Here is an 18,365-nt window from a genome sequence, read left to right on the forward strand (position 1 = left end):
CATCGCAATCAAATGCACAAATGAAGTAGGGTATACACATTTTTCTAAGTGGTTTGGCTGGTATTTGCAATCATATACATTTGCATTTAATAAATTAAATGTGCAAACCTCATCAGTTGCTTCTGAACAGTGGCATCTTAAACAAGCAGCACTTAGTTTGAGAAATTTGATATCTAGTCTAAAATTTAACCTACACTCGTACAGTAATATTTCGTGGCTATGTGGCTTGCTGTTCTAGCTTTTGTTGTGGCTCTAGCACTTCTGCTTTACAAACTAAATGACACCTATTATGTGTTGTGCATTTGTAAACGCGTCAAAACTGAAGATGGCAGCCCTTTGGGGAATAAAGTCTATGAATTACCCGGTACAACGATATTTGGCAATACATTTGATTTTAAAGATTTAACTCCAGGTACGAATGATTTACCAACCACTATTTTCTATAATGATATTTGGTTTTCTAATATCCATCAGCTGGCCTCTTCAAATTTGTGCGAGACTGTAACAACCGTTCCCAAGGCAAATCCGTACTCTCATACTATCCGGTCACCCCATTGTACAGTATAGTGAAGGCCGATGATGCGGTTGAGTTTTTTCAAAGTACCGAGCTCTTACAAAAACCGATTTTTTACCAATTGTTACAAGACTTCTTGGGCGATGGTCTGCTTTTAAGTTCAGGTTCGTATGGTGAAACAATGCACTGGCAATAAGTGATAGGACCACAAATTTTTAGATAGAAAATGGATGCACCGACGTAAAATGCTAACGCCTGCCTACCATTTCAATATTTTGCGAGAATTCACTACCACTTTTAAGTAAGTAAAGATTTTTAAATAAGATAATAAGATCGGCACAAAATGGTGTCCACTTTCTGTCAAAAGATGGAAATAGGGAAGCACTATTAATAATCAAATCATGGTGGTAAAATGTTTAAAGGTCGTGAGATACATGCATAAGGAGTCGAGCCAGTAACCCGCTCTTGTTATCTTGTATAGTTAACTGAATGGAAGTTTCACACCCTGGAGCATACCGAGCAGGCTCACAGATATTGGGCACTATGTGCGCAGGCCGTAGGCTCTCGAAGCAGGGCCTGATTTCGAAGAAAGCCCTTAGTCCACAGTATGGTCAACGGCGATTGAGAGGAAGTTTTACACAAGAATATTGCAACGGAAGTATCTGTTGAGAGGAGCGGAAGTGTTTCTCCTTTCGCTCATCAAAGGGAAATATTTGGAAATAGGTACTACATATTACGCAAATTTTAAAGTCTTGCAGGAATGGACTCAAAATGGACTCTGAAGACCCAACAGTTGCGGTTGCGGCATGTTGTCCGCCCCTCCCATAGGTGTGGGTACCTTGGCACCTATAGTCGAGGGTAATGCTTTAAACACACAACCTGTCGTCAGACTAACAAATGAGGAAGAGACGAATTAACCACAAGGATGCGCAGTTCATCCCCTGCCTTTATGTAAAGGTGGTGTTTCCGATTCAGACAGCAAAAGTGTCAAGTCATCGCAGCCAAATCGGAAGATGAGGACAGCAGGATGACGGCAGTAGTTAGTGAGGGCTTTGCTTTGGCACGAGGACCGAGAAAACGATCCGGGCACGACGAAGCAGACAGAGGAGTACGTACCGGCAGCGCAATCGAGCAAAAGGATGCTGGAAGGGATGGAATTGACAGTCCAGGCACTTCGACGGAAGTTGAAAAAAAATCCGATATCCCAAAGAGTATAACACTGCTAAAACGCTGAAAAAGGAAAAGAGCTTCCCGCTTTCAACTACTCTGGGAGAACCAAACACGCCCTCTCGCAATGGAGACTCCAGACAGTGTCCTACAGAGGGAGACAAAGTCTAAACGGGAACGAAAGAAGCGCGCACGGCCCCTTAGTCTTCATGGAGGACTGTGACTTCCAAAAAGTGATCAAAGGCATTAGGGAAGGGGAAAATGGTCGCTGTAAAGGGGAAGGCCACCGTAGCGCAGAGGTTAGCATGTCCGCCTATGACGCTAAACGCCTGGGTTCGAATCCTGCCGAGACCATCAGAAACAATTTTCAGCGGTGGTTTTCCCCTCCTAATGCTGGCGACATTTGTGAGGTACTATGCCATGTAAAACTTCTCTCCAAAGAGGTGTCGCACTGCGGCTCGCCTTTCGGACTCGACTATAAAAAGGAGGCCCTTTATCATTGAGCTTAAACTTGAATCGGACTGCTCTCATTGATATGTGAGAAGTTTGCTCCTGTTCCTTAGTGGAATGTTCATGGGCAAAATTTGCAATTTGCAAAGGGGAAGATGGTCAGTGTAAAGGGTAAGGAGCCGCCCTCTTTCGTCAGAGTGAGAAGGAAGCACAACAGAGATGAGCATACGTCATGCAGTCATCGATGTCATCAATGTCAGCAGTGCATCCGGTAGGATTCCACCATATCATCGGTCCTAAGTGGAGTATCTGGATAACGAACGGAGTTTCGAACATGGGAAATCTTAAGGGGTCTATGCGAGCATAGCATAAAGCTGCGAGTATAGCGTATAGCTGCAAGTATATCGTGCACATCTTAATAATGGGCTTTGCGTAAGCAGAATGTATAGATACTATCAAAAAGCTTGTCAGAAGTATCCTCATTCCCTGGGGCGCGAATCGCGACCTGGTGAGAAAGATGGACGAAGGCGACGGTCTTCATCTTTGATGGGGGCGGCAAATTCACAACGAAATGCATGATGGAAATATGAAACAAACAAATCTAAGGTTTGGTCCTTGAGAAATAGAAGGTTTCTACGGGAGGAAAAGAAGGAAGGAACTCTCCTTGTGGTGAGCATTGATCAAGTTTCCGTGACAAGTTTGGCTAAGACTAAAGCCAAGGCGTACTACGGGACCAAGACTGTATCTTTCAAGATTAGGAAGAATAGCATTGACAAAGATCATCATTTTAAGACATCAGACAGTGAAGTGACAGGACACTCAATTACGCCAAACGAACAGTGGGCCGACGATGAGATAATAACCGACTCTCTCAATAGGAATAGGATTAGGCAGGAACGAGAGACTCAACACAGTCTAATGAACAGGGACCCGTCATTGGAACCAACTACGACTTTCTCCACATTCGGAAGTCTAGGATAGTTAAAGGTCCTAATATTAAAACATCAGGCAGTGGAGTGACAGGAAACTCAATGCAGTTTAAGAAAAGGGAGCAGACAATGGAACGATCAACGACTTTCTTAAGATTCAGAAAACTAGGACAGTTAAAGATCCTAATATTAAAACATCAGGCAGTGCAGTGACAGGAAACTCAATGCAGTCTAAAGAACAGAGAGCAGATGATGGAAGCAATACCGACTTTCTCAAGATTCGGAAGACTAGGATATGCAAAGATCCTAATACTAAAACATCAGGCAGTGTAGTGACAGGAAACTCAGTCTTAAGAACATGGAGCAGACGATGAGACCATCATACACATTCACAAAAAGCCTTTCTAAATATACACCGATCTGAACCATATTTAGGTCAGTTGTTTCGCAATGGAGACCCCAGACAGTGTCCTACGGAGACAAAGTCGAAACGGGAACAATAGAAGCGCGCATGGCCCCTGAGTCTTCATGGAGGACTGTGACTTCCAAAAAGAGTCCACAGGCACCAGGGAAGGCAAAAATTGTCGCTGTAAAGGGGAAGAAAGAACCACATTTGGGTCAGTTGTCGGGAAGCCTTAAACTACTCACTGTTTCAAATTTCAGCAAAATCGGATGAAAAATAACGTTTTTATAGGCATTCGACCCTTTATCGGAAAACCGGTCTATATAGCAGCAATATCCAGATATGGTCCGATTTGGCCCATTCAAGAACTTAACCAACGTGCATCAAAAGACGCATCTGTGCCAATGTTCAGCTCAATATCTAAATTTTTGAAGGCTCTAGAGTGATTACAACAGACGGACGGACAGGCGGACAGACACACGGACATCCTTACATCGTCTTAGAATTTTAGGACGATCCGAAATATATACACTTTGTAGGGTCGTAAATTGTTATATCGATGTGTTGCAAACGGAATCACTAACGGAATATATCCCCTATGCTACGGTGATGGGTATAATAAACTACCAAAAAACAAGATTTGCGTCTCATTTAATTATATGTCTTAGAAATTCATTCATATAAAGTGGTCTTAGATAGCTTCTATCCAAAGCAAAATGACTTGCATAAAAATTATGACGTTATTTAACGCCAAAATTAAATATACACACAAGTTATTTGCAAATAGTAAATAGCTTAAATTTTTCTGCTGAATGTGTTGAAATGCGCTTGAAGCAATCAAACCAGCGCTCAGAATTCGATATGCGCTTTAAGACTTAAAAATATGCCAGTATGGATGCGCTGAAGAAAGCCACTGTACGGGAATGAGCTAAAATGCCGACAGATTGCATTTGTGCAGCTTGAAATTCGTTCTTTCGACCGACTTCGACTTTTGACACTTGTGAGGTTATTACCTCAGGTAATAAGCCGCGTAAACTTCTCTACTAAATGGCAACATCATTGCGTTAACACCACTCCACGCAATCCGTGATGTGATGGTTATGGTCAAGTCTCATAGCCGCAGTGGCAACGGCTCTGAGACTCTGTATGTCGATGGGTCGAATATCTAGAATAGTCACCCGTGCCTTAGTGGGTGTGGCCCTCATCACCCCGCATATGCCAAGAGAACATATTCCTTGAACCTTTTGTATTATCCTTACATTGCATTTTTATCCATCGCAGTCCACGTAACTACTGTAGCGATAGTAAATAATGGTGTTGCATTCCTCGGATTCAGTTTCCTGTTCAAAATCACTCCTAAGTATTTGACCTTGTCAGATGGTGTAATCGTAAACGTGGTGGAAAACGAAAGGCGTCGGGTTAACCAAGTTTATTGACGGCACTTCTCTGGCCTTCACTGCCAAATCGCCTGCCCTTTCATTCCCCCTTACTACGTTATGGCACGGCACCCAAACGATGTGGATTGTGCCATCCTCAGAGAAGACGTTAATCTCCAGTTCACTCTGTTCGTGACTTTACCATCCGGGTTGTTATTACCCTTACGGCCATTTTACTGTCCGTAAAGATGTCCACAACCGACGTCCTCGCGTTAGTACCATACCACCTCACGCATTCCGTGATCGCCCGGATCTCCGCCTGCAGGACAGTATTGTGGTCAGGTAGTCTAAAACACATCTCAATCCCTGGGTGCTCAATATAGACTCACAGGCCCAATCTGTCTTCTAGCTTTGATCCATCCGTGTAACATGATCTTCCAGGTGGCAATACTAGGGTTCCGTCAGTCCAAGACTGTGCCGCTGGCAGCAATGCCTCGTATCCGATATCCGATTGGAAACCTCTTCCCTTCCTTTCAAGTTTCCTATCGTCGCCTAGATTATAGCGCGATGATATGAGCTGCTCCCAACCTCAATCCATTTTCCCACCGCCTTAAGTCTTATAGCCACAGTGGCTGCCTCACACTTAATCTGTATGTCAATGGGTCGGATATCAAGAATAGTCTCCAGTGCCCTAGTGGGCGTGGTCCAAAGTATTGGTCTAATTACGCTCCTGTAGAACCAGTGAACAATCCTCGGATTTGGGCCCCATTTCAAACTTACGGCTCGTTTACATAGTGCCCAAAATCTGTGAACCTTCTCAGCACGCTCCTTGGCTTGGTCTTCTCATTGTACTTGAAAGCGAGGAGTTCTTTTTCTTCTTCTTCAGCGTCTTGGCAGTGTTTTTCACTCTTCGGGAGATCTGATTCTCTTTGCAGCTTCCGTAGAAGTGATTGAAATGTCAGTTCCATCCCTTCCCGATTGCGCTGCCGATACATACTCTTCGGTCTCCTTCGTCGTGATCCGGATCCCTTTCTTGGTCTGCTTGTGAGCTTAGTGAAGCCATCGCTCACTTTTGCCGTTATCCCGCTATCCTCATCTCTCGATTCGGCTACAATGGCTGTTAAGTTGACACTGTCACTGTCTGAATCTGAATCGGAAACACCACCTTTACTTAATGGCTGGGGACTAACTGTGCATCATTCTGGTTTATTCGTCTCTTCCTCATTTGTTAGTTTGACGACTGGTTGTGCGCATGAAGCATTACTCTCGACTACAGGTGCCAAGGCACCCACACCTATAGGAGGGGAGGACAACATGTCGCAACGGAAGCTGTTGGGTCTTCAGAGTCCATTTTGAGACTACTCCTGAAAGGCTTTAAAATTTTTCGTAATTGGTACCTATTCCGAGATACTTATTTTTTTTTTTATTCGAGGAGCGAAATGAAAATACGTCCGCTCCACTTAACGGTAACTTAATAACCGTTGGGTGGAGCAAATTTTTTCGAAAACAATTTAATTTTTAAAGTGGGGCTAAAATCATTCTTGTGGATGCTCAACCCCTACAAACCTTTCTATACTTATGTCTCTCACTAATAGCAATAGTCTGTTGCATGTCGTCCCAGCCCTCCGTAATATAAATATTCTATGCATAGAGAAGAGGTCTCTTATGAATTGAATCGGAGAAAGGTCTCTCTGATAGAATGTTCATGAGTAAATCTTCCATGTTCATTACTTGTTTGCCTTAACATTAAGGTGGTAAAAAACCCCAAAAATTAAAAAAAATTATATGCTCACGAATTTTTAATAATCTTTGCTACTTTCAGAGAAGAAAGCATAAGATTGGTAAAGAGATTGGATAGCATGCCCACGGATGTAGTTGAAGTTCATGAAATTAGCAAGGAGTTTGCTTTAAACAGCATTATTGGTAAGATATGACAGACCATGATAGTGGTCTAATCTAACATTTCAAATATCTTGCAGAAACCGCATTGGGAGTAAAATTGGATGACATCACTGGCAGTGCTGAATATCGCCAAACAATCAATCAAATTGAAGATATTTTTCTCGAACGTATCTTTAATATGCTTTTTTATTTCAATGGTTTATTTCGCTTATTCGGAAAATACGAAAAATACAAGCGTCATTTAAACATTGTACATGAATTTAGCAATAACATTATCCAAAAGAAGAAAGAAGAATATCGCCAGAAGCAAAAGGGTGCTACAGAGGATGTGTAAGTTAGCCAAATAAAATATTTCATATATAATAATTTTAGCCTCACATTTTCGTGATTATTTTCTGCTTTCCTTTTCCACAAGTGATGAATTTGGCAAAAAGAACCGTTATGCCATGTTGGATACCTTGCTGGCCGAAGAGGCCAAAGGCAATATTGATCATCAAGGCATTTGCGATGAGGTCAACACATTTATGTTCGAAGGTTTTGATACAACCTCAACTTGTCTGACATTTACCATTATGAATTTGGCCCTGCATCCTGAGGCCCAAGCGAAATGTCGGGAGGAAATATCAAATTTAGGTAAGTTACCCCTTAATGTTGCCTTTGTGCTACTTGAAGACTTTTTTCTTTGTGCTTTAGGTGAATTTACTTCGCTGACAGTAATGGACTTCAACAAATTGATGTACTTGGAATGTGTGCTCAAAGAGACTTTGCGTTTATATCCCTCAGTGCCATTTATTTCTCGCAAATGTTCGACCGAAACTCGTATCAATGGTCTAATACTACCCGCAAACTCACAAATAGATGTGCATATTTTCGACATCAATCGGGATCCCAAACATTTCCCAGATCCTTCTGCCTTTAAGCCGGAGAGATATTTTCCAGAAAATACAGTAAAAAGACATCCATTTGCTTCTGTAGCTTTTAGCGCCGGTGCAAGAAATTGTATAGGTAAGTAACTAAATTGGAAAATTTATAAAATTCTTAAAAATTTTACTCAATACATTTCAGGACAAAAGTTTGCTTTACTGGAAATGAAAGTTGTTATGGTTTCCCTATTGCTGAACTATGAAATATTGCCCATCACCAAGGTGGAAGATTTAAATTTGGAATATGGCATCATTTTGAGAACATCCGAAAAAATCCATGTTAAACTTCGGAAGATAGCAAAATAAATAAAATCTAAACTAAGAGGGTGTGTCTGGTTGGCCACCTCACCCCAAAACGCACATATTTATTCACTATGTGTAATAAGAGAATAGAGTAAAAATTTGCCCATGAACATTTCATAAAAGAAAAGGGGAAACTTCTCACATATCAATGAGTCCAGAGCTGTCCAGACCTCCTTTTATAGCTGAGTCCTAACGGCATTCCGCAAAGCGACACCTCCTTATCTCACAAATGTCGCCAACAATAGGGGGGATAACCACCACTTAAAAATTATCCAATTTTATTATGTGAAGATTCAATATTTCAACAAAATATGATTTAAATAAGATCTTGGAAACTAGTACGAAAAACGTAAAGTTTAGCTGGCGTAGAAAAAAATGACCATAGAAACGATAAGGAGAAAACCGACCAAAATTTTTGTGAAATAGTTAAAATAAACTTTAGAATAGGTTAGAAATTAATATTGTGTAAAAGAAAAAAGTAAAAAAGTAAAATTTTTAAACAGCTAAATTCGATGAAAAATGGATCGTCTTTTTTAAAAATTGACGCGTTGCTGATGTTTTGGACATTGTGAGGAAGAGTATTCCAAAGACGTATGGTGCTCGTATAGAACTTCCATTCAGATACTAGGCTACTTTTTCCAAAAGGGCCAAGTTGAAGTGAATCGCAGTTTGCAAAAATTTCACACCCATAGATCAGACCAGGAATTAGATATGCCTTTGCTAACAGAATTCGAATTTCGATTGGTGTATAAGAGTGTGTTATCCACAGTGCACGTAGTTGCATATGTCTGCCCGGCTACAGCATTTATATATGATTTGACCAAATTAAAGAACTGTTAAAAATCACACCTAAATTCTTAGCACAATATCAATTTTCTGTTGATTTATAGTTATATCCAGGTCTCGCAAACTAAATCTTTTATCTTTGTGAATAACAATCTCTTTCGATTTCTGGGGGTTCACAAAAATAAATCATTTCCCCTAGCCCACTTGTAGACACAGGACAGGTCCACGTTGAGTTTTGCAACGCATTCACTAATATTATTAACAGAGCCGCTAAGGAATAACTGAACGTCATCAGCATACATAAAGATTTGGCTATGAACCAGCTGAGTAGGAAGATCGTTTGCGCAGAGCGTGGAGCCGTGTGGAACTTCCTTTGGACACTAGAATTGGCTCTGATTTTGAATCCCCTTCGTACATTGACTGTTGCCGATTACTAAGATATGATTGAACCTATATGATAGATGTATCGCTGAAATTGAAAAATCTTCTGACGATGATGATCAACCGAGTCGAAAGCCTTTGAATGATGTAGTAGGAAGAGAAAACTAACATTGCCATCATTAATTTCACTTCTAATTGATTCCGAAACTTCAACGCAAACCGCATTGTATATCGAACAACAAAGATTCATGATGGAGATATTCGGACATTTGTTTATACAAAATCTTCTCAAAAACTTTCGACAGGTAATATAATATAGAAATCGGAAGAACATCACTTCGATTTAGGGATTGGGATTATCTTTGATCTTTTCCAAAAATTCGGTTATGCACTGAAGATTAGAATTGAATTAAAGATATGAGTAAAATAAGGTGGAAGATAAGGGGTCAATGTTATCAAGACCAATAGCATTTGACTTGACTGATCTAAGACTATGCAAAATTTGATCGTGCGATACATATTTTAACTCAAAATTGCCATCAACATTTGTGCTTTCCGGAAGCCTAGTAGTGTCGTGTCTTGGTAAAAAGTTGAGTCTATATCTAAGGTCGGAATATAATCAAAAGTTTTATTCAATTCCTTATATCACCATGGTAATTAGAAATTGCCTTGGATTTTCCAATTCCGATATCGTAGATAACCATTCACTTGCCTTTCGTGTCTAAAGCCAACAAAGTTTCATGATGGAGATATTTGGACATTTTTTTATGCAAAATCTTCTCAAAAACTTTCGACAGGTAATATAATATAGAAATCGGAAGAAAATCACTTCGATTTAGGGATTGGGATTATCTTTGATCTTTTCCAAATAGTCGAATATGCACTGGAGATTAGAATTGAATTAAAGAGATGAGTAAAAAAAGGTAGAAGATAAGGAACTAATATTCTAATGAATCTTGAGTCATTGTTATCAAGATCAATAGCATTTGACTTGTCTGATCTAAGACTATGTATAACTTCGTCGTGCGATACTCGTCTAAACTCAAAACTGTAATCAACATTTGTGCTTTCCGGAAGCCTATTAGTGTCTTGGTAAAAAATCGAGTCTATATCTAAAGTCGGAATATTAACAAAAGTTAATATTAACCATGCCTTGGGTTTCCAATTCCGATATCGTTTATAACCTTCCATTTGTCTTTCGTGTCTAACGCCCGAATAATATTTGGATATTATTGCACCACTAATGAATGCATTAACGTTATTTCTTGCCGTGCAGAATTCCTCAGGAAGTTCAGGCGTTTTAAAACGTTTCCACCTGAAGTTGGCTAGGCCCCTGTTACGAATTAAATTCCTAATAGTGAGCTTAGTATACGATTTCTCCATCTTTGACTGTTGCATCAAAGATACGTCCAATGTTATCTTGAAGAAAGCTCAATTTCTCATCGACAGATTAAAATAAACTTTCTAAACCCTTAATCTAAGGCAGAATAATTCAAAGTTTGTAAATCGCGATATGAAAACTTCTCCCCTGTCTTTGACACAGTGAAATTGTAAGGTAGATAAATCAAATCATGTCTTGAGAAACAAGGAGCAGGTATTTGGTCATAGAGCGAAATATTAGAAGTATTATTTACAAAGAACATATCCAAAAGGGTATTAACAGTTGAGGAGAAATGAGTGGGTTTCCTATAATTAGTAGGGAAGAGACTCAGTGTCAACATATTGTCTGTCAATTGGGAATCTACAAGAATATTGGTATTTAAGTCCCCAGCTATAATATCATCGTTATATCCCAATGTTATGGTCTCTAAGGCGTTATGAATTTGATTTAAATCTAGTGTTTGGCCGGTTGATACAACCAATCAAGATTTTTAGATAAAAGCTCCACGAATATATATTCTGTTTGAACTTCGGGATAAGATTTCAATCGGAATTTGGCTTTTAACGTGTTGCTTGTATATATAATAACGCCACCCTCACAACGTTCTCTATCAGATCTAAATACAGTATATCCATCCATGACCAAATGTCACCGTCGATGGGTCATTTCCTGGGCCCAGCATAAAGAAAAAATTCAAAGTAGCTTTATTCAGTTTTGAGTAAAAGGACGTAAGACTTATAGGTTAAAAGTCCTTGGGTGTCGCATAGCTTGCCTTGCCGGGCCACCCTTGCCTCCTGCCAGCCGTTCGGGGTATATACAAGTTCTAGGCAAGCTGTGGAAATAGCGGCCAGCTAGAGCGCCAAATAATTCGACTCCTTATATAGTAGTGCGGGAAATCTTACATATAAAAATCAATTTGTGTTTGTTTGTTTATGTGTTGCTTATAGACTCAGAAACGGCTGAAACGATTTTCTTGAAATTTTCATAGATGGTGCATAATGATCCGTGGTGAAAATAGGGTACTAAATTTTTTGATATCTGAAGGGGGGCAGACCCTTCTCCTTACCCTAATTTTCAGAAACGCCAGATCTCAGAGATGGGAGGTGCGATTTAAGCGAAATTTTAGGTGCTCTCATATAGTACACTAAAATTAAAAATTTGGTATCTAAATTTCGGATGGGGTGCCTAGGGGGACCGCCCCACCCTAAAACCTACCAAACATATATTTAGACCAATCACGACAATATGGGACTCAAAAGAAAGGTATTTATGATAAGAAAACGTATCTGATATCCAATTGTCGGACCAAGTGTTAGGAGGACCACCCCAACCCCCAAAACACCCCTAAATCGGACATATTTACCGACCATGGCAATATGGGACTCAAATGAAAGGTATTTGTGAGAAGAATACGAATCTAATATCCAAATGTGGGACCACGTTTCTGGGGGTCCACCCCTTCCCCAAAACACCCCCCAAACAGGACTTATTTACTGACCATGGGAATATAGGGCTTACATGAAAGGTATTTGAGTGTAAAATTCGAATCTGATATCCAAATATGGGACCAAGTGTTTGGGAGGCCGCCTCTCCCCAAAAACATCCCCCAAAGGGGAAAAATTTACGACCATAGCAATATGGTGCTCAAATAAAAGGTCTTTCGGAGTAAAGCACGAATGTGATATCAAAATTCGGGAAAAGTGTCTAGGGGGCCACACCACCCCAACAACACCACCCAAATAGGACATATTGCTGACTATTGCAATATGAGGCTCAAATAAGAGGGTTTTTAGAGTATAACACGAATCCGATATATATTTTAAAGGCCGACTCACTGAGTGGTCGCCCATCCCCCAAAACACCCCCCAAGCCGGTCATGTTTGCCGACTATGGAAATATGGGGCTCAAATTATTGGTATTTGGAAGTAGACTACGTATCTGATATCAACATTAGGGACCAACTCTTTAGGGGACGTCCCACCACCATAACAACCCCCAAATAGGACATATTTGCTCACCAAGACAATTTGGGTATTAAAGAGAGTGGAACTAAATTTTTATAGTTTTTAGGGCCAATACCCCAAACCGGACATATTTGCTGACTTTTGCAATAAGGAGTTTAAATGAGATTAGAAAACGAATTTGATATCCAATTTCGAGAGCAATGGCAATATGGGGTTCAAATAAATGATATATAGATATATGAGGATAGAGCACGTTGCTGATATATTTTCCGGGCTTAGTGTTTGGGGGACCATCCCAATCCCCAAAACACCCCTAAATCGGGCATATTTACCGACTATGTCAATGTGGAGCTTAACTGAAAGGTATTGGGTTGTAAAGCAAGAAGTGATGCCCACTTTCGGGACCAATTTTCTGGAATTTTCAGAAGGGCTAGTATTCCATGAGTTCAAGGTGAGTTCTTACTGACTTAAACTTTCTAACTACCGAGACACATGTGTCGGTGTCTCTTATTTTGCGTGTAACTCATACTGTACAGTCACCTATTCTAGGCATATTTTTTATTACTTTTACTTGTTTGCTGCCTAATTTATTTTTTGAAAACTAGAACATTTCTTGTTTCTTACTGCACGATTTTTCTAAGTCTTCAATCCATAATAAATTAGCCAAGTGGTTTGTGTGGTATAAGCAATCATTGAAATTTGCATTTTATGCAACTTCATTATTAGAAAGCTACCGAAATATAATGCGCACAATAATATTTTAGAATATGAGTTATCAAAGTCAAAATAATTGACAAACCTATCAGTAGCTTAGGCACACTCGAAGTTAAAACAATCTACACTTTGTTTCAGGAAATTTGTAGCTATGGGACTGGCTGTTGTGCTGGCTTTAATTGTATTTCTCATACTTTTCCTATATAAACTGAACGAAACCTATTTTGTGTTATGCTGCTGTAAACGCGTTCGAACTGAAGATGGCAGCAAATTGGAGGATAAAGTATATGTATTACGCGGTGCTACGAAATTCGGCAATACTTTTGACATTAGCAATTTAACACGAGGTACGTTTCACCCACCCTTAGTACATACACCCTCACAATTAATCGTTTTTGGTTCTCTAATGGACATTAGCTAACCTCTTTCAGTTTTGGCGAGCCAATCACAAGCTTTCCAAAGGTAAATCCTTAGTGCTATACTTTCCGGCTACTCCAATATACAGTATAGTGACGGCCGAAGATGCGACTGAGTTCTTCCAAAGTGCTCAGCTAACAGAGAAACCAATTTTGTATAATTTTTTAAGAGACTTCTTGGGCGATGGTCTAATTTTAAGTACAGGTTTGTATGAGGAAATGATGCAGCGACCTTAAGTTATATGACTATTCACCATTTTTAGGTCGCAAATGGATTCATCGCCGCAAAATGCTGACGCCTGCATACCATTTCAACATTTTGCGAGAATTCACTGGCATTTTTAAGTAAGTAAATATGCATCGATTTATTAAAAAAAAAAAAGATATATAGCAAAATCGATTTTTTTTTGTCACTTTCTGTCAAGAGTTCCAAGTAGCTAAGCCCTAAAGAAGAAAGAGCGAGTTAAATTCGGCCGGACCAAATGTTTTACTTAGCCTTCACCAAGAATGGAATTTGTAAAGTTTTTCGAACGATAAAGTGTAGTTTCTGAATGGCCTTGTCTAAACTGAGAAAAAGCAACTTGCCAAAATAATATGAGAAAACTGTCTCACAAATCGAACCAAGCATCTACTAATCGTAGTGGGGGAGCATCGAGGCACAAGTGCAAAAGCACACAGAAGAAACTAATTCTTAGATAAAACCAACTACCAAATTTGTATGTGAAACTTTAAATTCTCAACGAATTTTAGCATTGAATCGAAGACATTATTTGTTGAAGTATGTAAGTAAGTCTCTACAAGAGACATGACAGACAAAATAATTGAAATTTTGTGGACTTTCAACAAATTCTTAAGTTGAGGCAGTTTTTAAAATAGGCGTGCTGAATGACGAAATTAGTATACCCCCATCCTATGGTGGAGGGTATAAAAAAATGAAAAAACCACTCTAAAATTTTTTTTCTGAAAACGAAATTCCAACTTTTTAATGTCGAATTTTCTAAAATTGAGTTTGATGAAAAAAAATAAATTTTTTTTTGACCGACCGGGGGACTCGAACCTGGGTTTGCAAGTCATGAATGGCATGGGATTTTTGTGTGCTACATGGTGCATTAAAAAGTTGGAATTTCGATTTCAGAAAAAAAATTTTAGAGTGATTTTTCCATTTTTTTATACCCTCCACCATAGGTTGGGGGTATACTAATTTCGCCATTCAGTTTGTAACTACTCGAAATATTTGTCTAAGACCCCATAAAGTATATATATTCTTGATCGTCATGACATTTTAAGTCGATCTAGCCATGTCCGTCCGTATGTCTGTCGAAAGCATGCTTACTTTCGAAGGAGTAAAGCTAGTCGCTTGAAATTTTGCACAAACACTTCTTATTAGTGTAGGTCGGCAGGGATTGTAAATCGGCCATATTGGTCCATCTTGGATCTTGACTTCTTGAACCACTAGAGGGCGCAATTCTTATCCGATTTGGCTGACATTTTGTACGACGTGTTTTGTTATGACTTCCAACAACTGTGCAAAATATGGTTCAAATCGGTTAATAACTTGATATAGCTGTCATATTAACCGATCTGGGGTCTTGACTTCTTGAGCCACTAGAGGGCGCATTTCTTATCCGATTTGGCTTAAATTTGCATGGCGTGTTTCGTTATGAATTCAAACTAATGTGTTAAGTATTGTTTAAATCGGTTAATATCCTGATATAGCTGTCACATAAACCGATCTTGAATCTTAACTTCTTGAGCCAATAGAGGGCGCATTTCTTTTCCGATTTGGCGGAAATTTTAAACGACGTGTCAACGCCAACAACTATGCCAAATATAGTTCGAATCGGTCCATAATCTGACAAGGGCTGCCACCTAAACCGTTCTTGGATCTTGACTTCTTGAGCCTCTAGAGTACGCAATTATTATCCGATTTGGCTGAAATCTTTTGTACAATGGCTTCTCCCATGACCATCAACATACGTGTCAAATATGGTCTGAATCGGTCTATAGCCTGATACAGCTCCCACAAAAACCGATCTTCCTATTTTACTTCTTGAGCCCCTAAAGGACGCAACTCTTATTCGATTTGGCTGAAATATTACAAATGGTCTCCAACTTTCAATTCGATAATGATCCGAACATAACTTGGTATAGCCCCAACTGCATAGCAATTAATTTCTTTTATCCTTTGTTGACCTTAAAAGAGATACCGGAAAAGAACTCGGCTTCCAAAGAGTGCCTGTGAACAACAAATTTTAACTTCGGGTCGTTGAGACTAATATTGACGTAGTAGTTTTTTAATTTTTTTACAAAAAAATGGGATTATATACACGCAAGAAAAATAAAACGTTTGGGGCTTTTTTACGACAAACAAAACACTTTTATCACGAAGTTTGTTTTATTGTAACCATGTGAGGTTTCGCTTCAACATATCTAGCGTTAGCCATAAACGTAGCATTACTGAACGAAACTAACATTGTTTATTGTAAACCCTTTAACAGCTTCGCCTACGGTTAAAGGACCTTTCTTTTGTTTTACAGCCAAAAACTTTTTAATTACAAAAGTGCTTCGATTGCCGCAAACGATGTATTATACATGTACCGGACCAAAAATTTATGTCTTGTATCTCTCCTACTAGAGTGAAAGAGTGAGTATTTGAGTGTACAGACCAGTGGTTGGTCGCATTATTGCACATTACTTTGTGCGTATACAAGAAATCCCATAAAGGCCCATGGGCTTGCAGATAATTGTAATTCGCTGCTATAGGCACATTCTCACACACAACATTTTTTCCTTTTTTGTTTTGACTGAGCAAGGGGCAGTCAGTATATTGAGCAGCTCGGTCGAGTGCCGGTGGTAAACTTGGAAAGTGACAGTTTTTAAAATTTCCAAAAAATGCTGCTATTTCCAATGACAGATATCATTAGAGTAGCACACAAATGGCTGAGTTACAAAAAAGAAATATCAATCCCAAAGAAGGTATTTGCAAATTTGAAAATTTCAATTCAATGAGTGCAGTCCTATTCAATTTCAAGCTCAATGATAAGTGGCCTACTGTTTATAGCCTAGTCCAAACGGCGTGCCGAACATGCGACACCTCTTTGAAGAGAAGTTTTTACATGACAAAGTACCCCATAAATGTTGCCAGAATTATGGGAGTGGTTTAAATGTTCGAAAACAACAACTCCCATAAGTAATTTTTTATTTTATTTATAGCATAACGAATACTGTAGGTCATTATATAAAATCTAATAGAGTTGTGCGAAAATGGAAGGCTTTTAATATTATTGTGTATCATAACATTGAAAAAAATCCAAATATACTCTGAAAGAGGTTAAATTATGTTACAACATTAAATTGAACTTGGCGTCCTTTTCAATATGCCCAACCCATTTTAAAGTTTGACGTTTAATTGATTTATAAATAATGAAAAACCTGTTGAAACCCGTATAACATGTCCTATATATCAAGATCAATATCAATATCAGGGTAAAAAAAAAACTTTTTATTTGTCACAAATTCTTGCAAGAATATATAGCAAAAAACCTTTTATTGTAAACAAAGTTCAACGTTTTTCAGAAAATAAGTTTACTTGGCAAAAATTTCCTTTATGTCAAATGAATTATTTTTTTGCGTGTGGGAGCTATATCAAGATGCCACCGTAGCGCAGAGGTTTGCATGTCCTCCTTTGACGCTAAACGCCTTGGTCGAATCCTAGCGAGAACAGCAGAAAAAAATTTCAGCGTTGGTTATCCCCTCCTAATGCTGGCTACATTTGTGAGGCACTATGCCATGTAAAAATTTCTCTCCAATGAGGTGTTGCATGTTCGCCACGCCGTTCGGACTCGGCTATTAAAAGGAGGTCCCTTTTTATTGGGCTTCAATTGGAATCGGACAGCACTCGTTAATATGTGAGAAGTTTGCCCCTGTTCCTTAATGGAATGTTCTTCGCCAGATTTACATATCAAGTTAAACACCGCTTTTGACAACGGATGTTTGAAGACGGATGTTCTAAGCCTATTCGAACAAAAATTCTTAAAAAAAAAATATTAAAATCATTAAATTTTTGCTCAAGTAGTCAAATCGAAGGACCACTTTATAGGGAAACTACAATATATCTAAAACTGGACCAATATGGCCCATTTGGAACGACCTACATAAAATCTGTGGAAAATTTCAAGCGCATATTTGTATTCGTTAAACCGCTATCGTGAATTCGCAGCTCGATATTTCGATGTGTTACAAACGGAGGCCACCGTGGCGCAGAGGTTGGCATGTCCGCCTTCGGCGGTGAACGCCTGGATTCGAATCCTGGGGAGAAGATGGGAGCTATATCTAATTTTTAAGCGATTTCGACGAAACTCCTTACATATTGTGGTAGTCATAGAGAAAAGCGTAATCCAAAATTTTGGGGAGATTTTTCAATAAATGCGCTTGCAAAGGCTCTAGAAGTGAAAATCGGGTAATACATATATATAGAAGCTATATCCAAATCTGAACCGATTTTTTCCAATTTCAGTAGGTTTGAAATTGCCTGTACAAAATTTGAAGACGATCGAACGAAAATTGTGACCTGAACTTTGTACACAAATTAATATGAACAGACAGACGGAGATAGATTAATCGAATCAGAAGGTGATTCTGAACCGATCGGTCGTCATCCTAGCTTGTTGTAGCTGTCCTATAGTTGCTATACTGACCTCCTTCTTACTTTCATTCAGTAATAGCTTCGTCTTCTCACAATCCGGACTGTTTGCTT

At 39.1% G+C, this 18,365-nt stretch overlaps 2 protein-coding genes across 2 annotated transcripts in view; one reads left to right on the forward strand and one right to left on the reverse strand.

The window, feature by feature from the left end:
* Positions 1-18,365, reverse strand: part of LOC106089634 (bone morphogenetic protein receptor type-1B) — a 735,175-nt gene that overhangs the window by 698,920 nt on the left and 17,890 nt on the right. The gene's annotated exons all lie outside the window — the stretch shown is intronic.
* On the forward strand, positions 141-8,014 carry LOC106081547 (probable cytochrome P450 4ac1). Its single transcript, XM_013243568.2, has 8 exons — positions 141-412; positions 475-678; positions 734-815; positions 6,662-6,762; positions 6,819-7,071; positions 7,157-7,374; positions 7,435-7,746; positions 7,807-8,014. The coding sequence occupies exons 1-8, from the start codon at positions 220-222 to the stop codon at positions 7,968-7,970; spliced, it is 1,527 nt and encodes a 508-aa protein (XP_013099022.2). The 5' UTR covers positions 141-219; the 3' UTR covers positions 7,971-8,014.

The sequence above is a fragment of the Stomoxys calcitrans genome, chromosome 3 (genome assembly GCF_963082655.1).
Source record: "Stomoxys calcitrans chromosome 3, idStoCalc2.1, whole genome shotgun sequence".
Lineage (NCBI taxonomy): Eukaryota > Metazoa > Arthropoda > Insecta > Diptera > Muscidae > Stomoxys > Stomoxys calcitrans.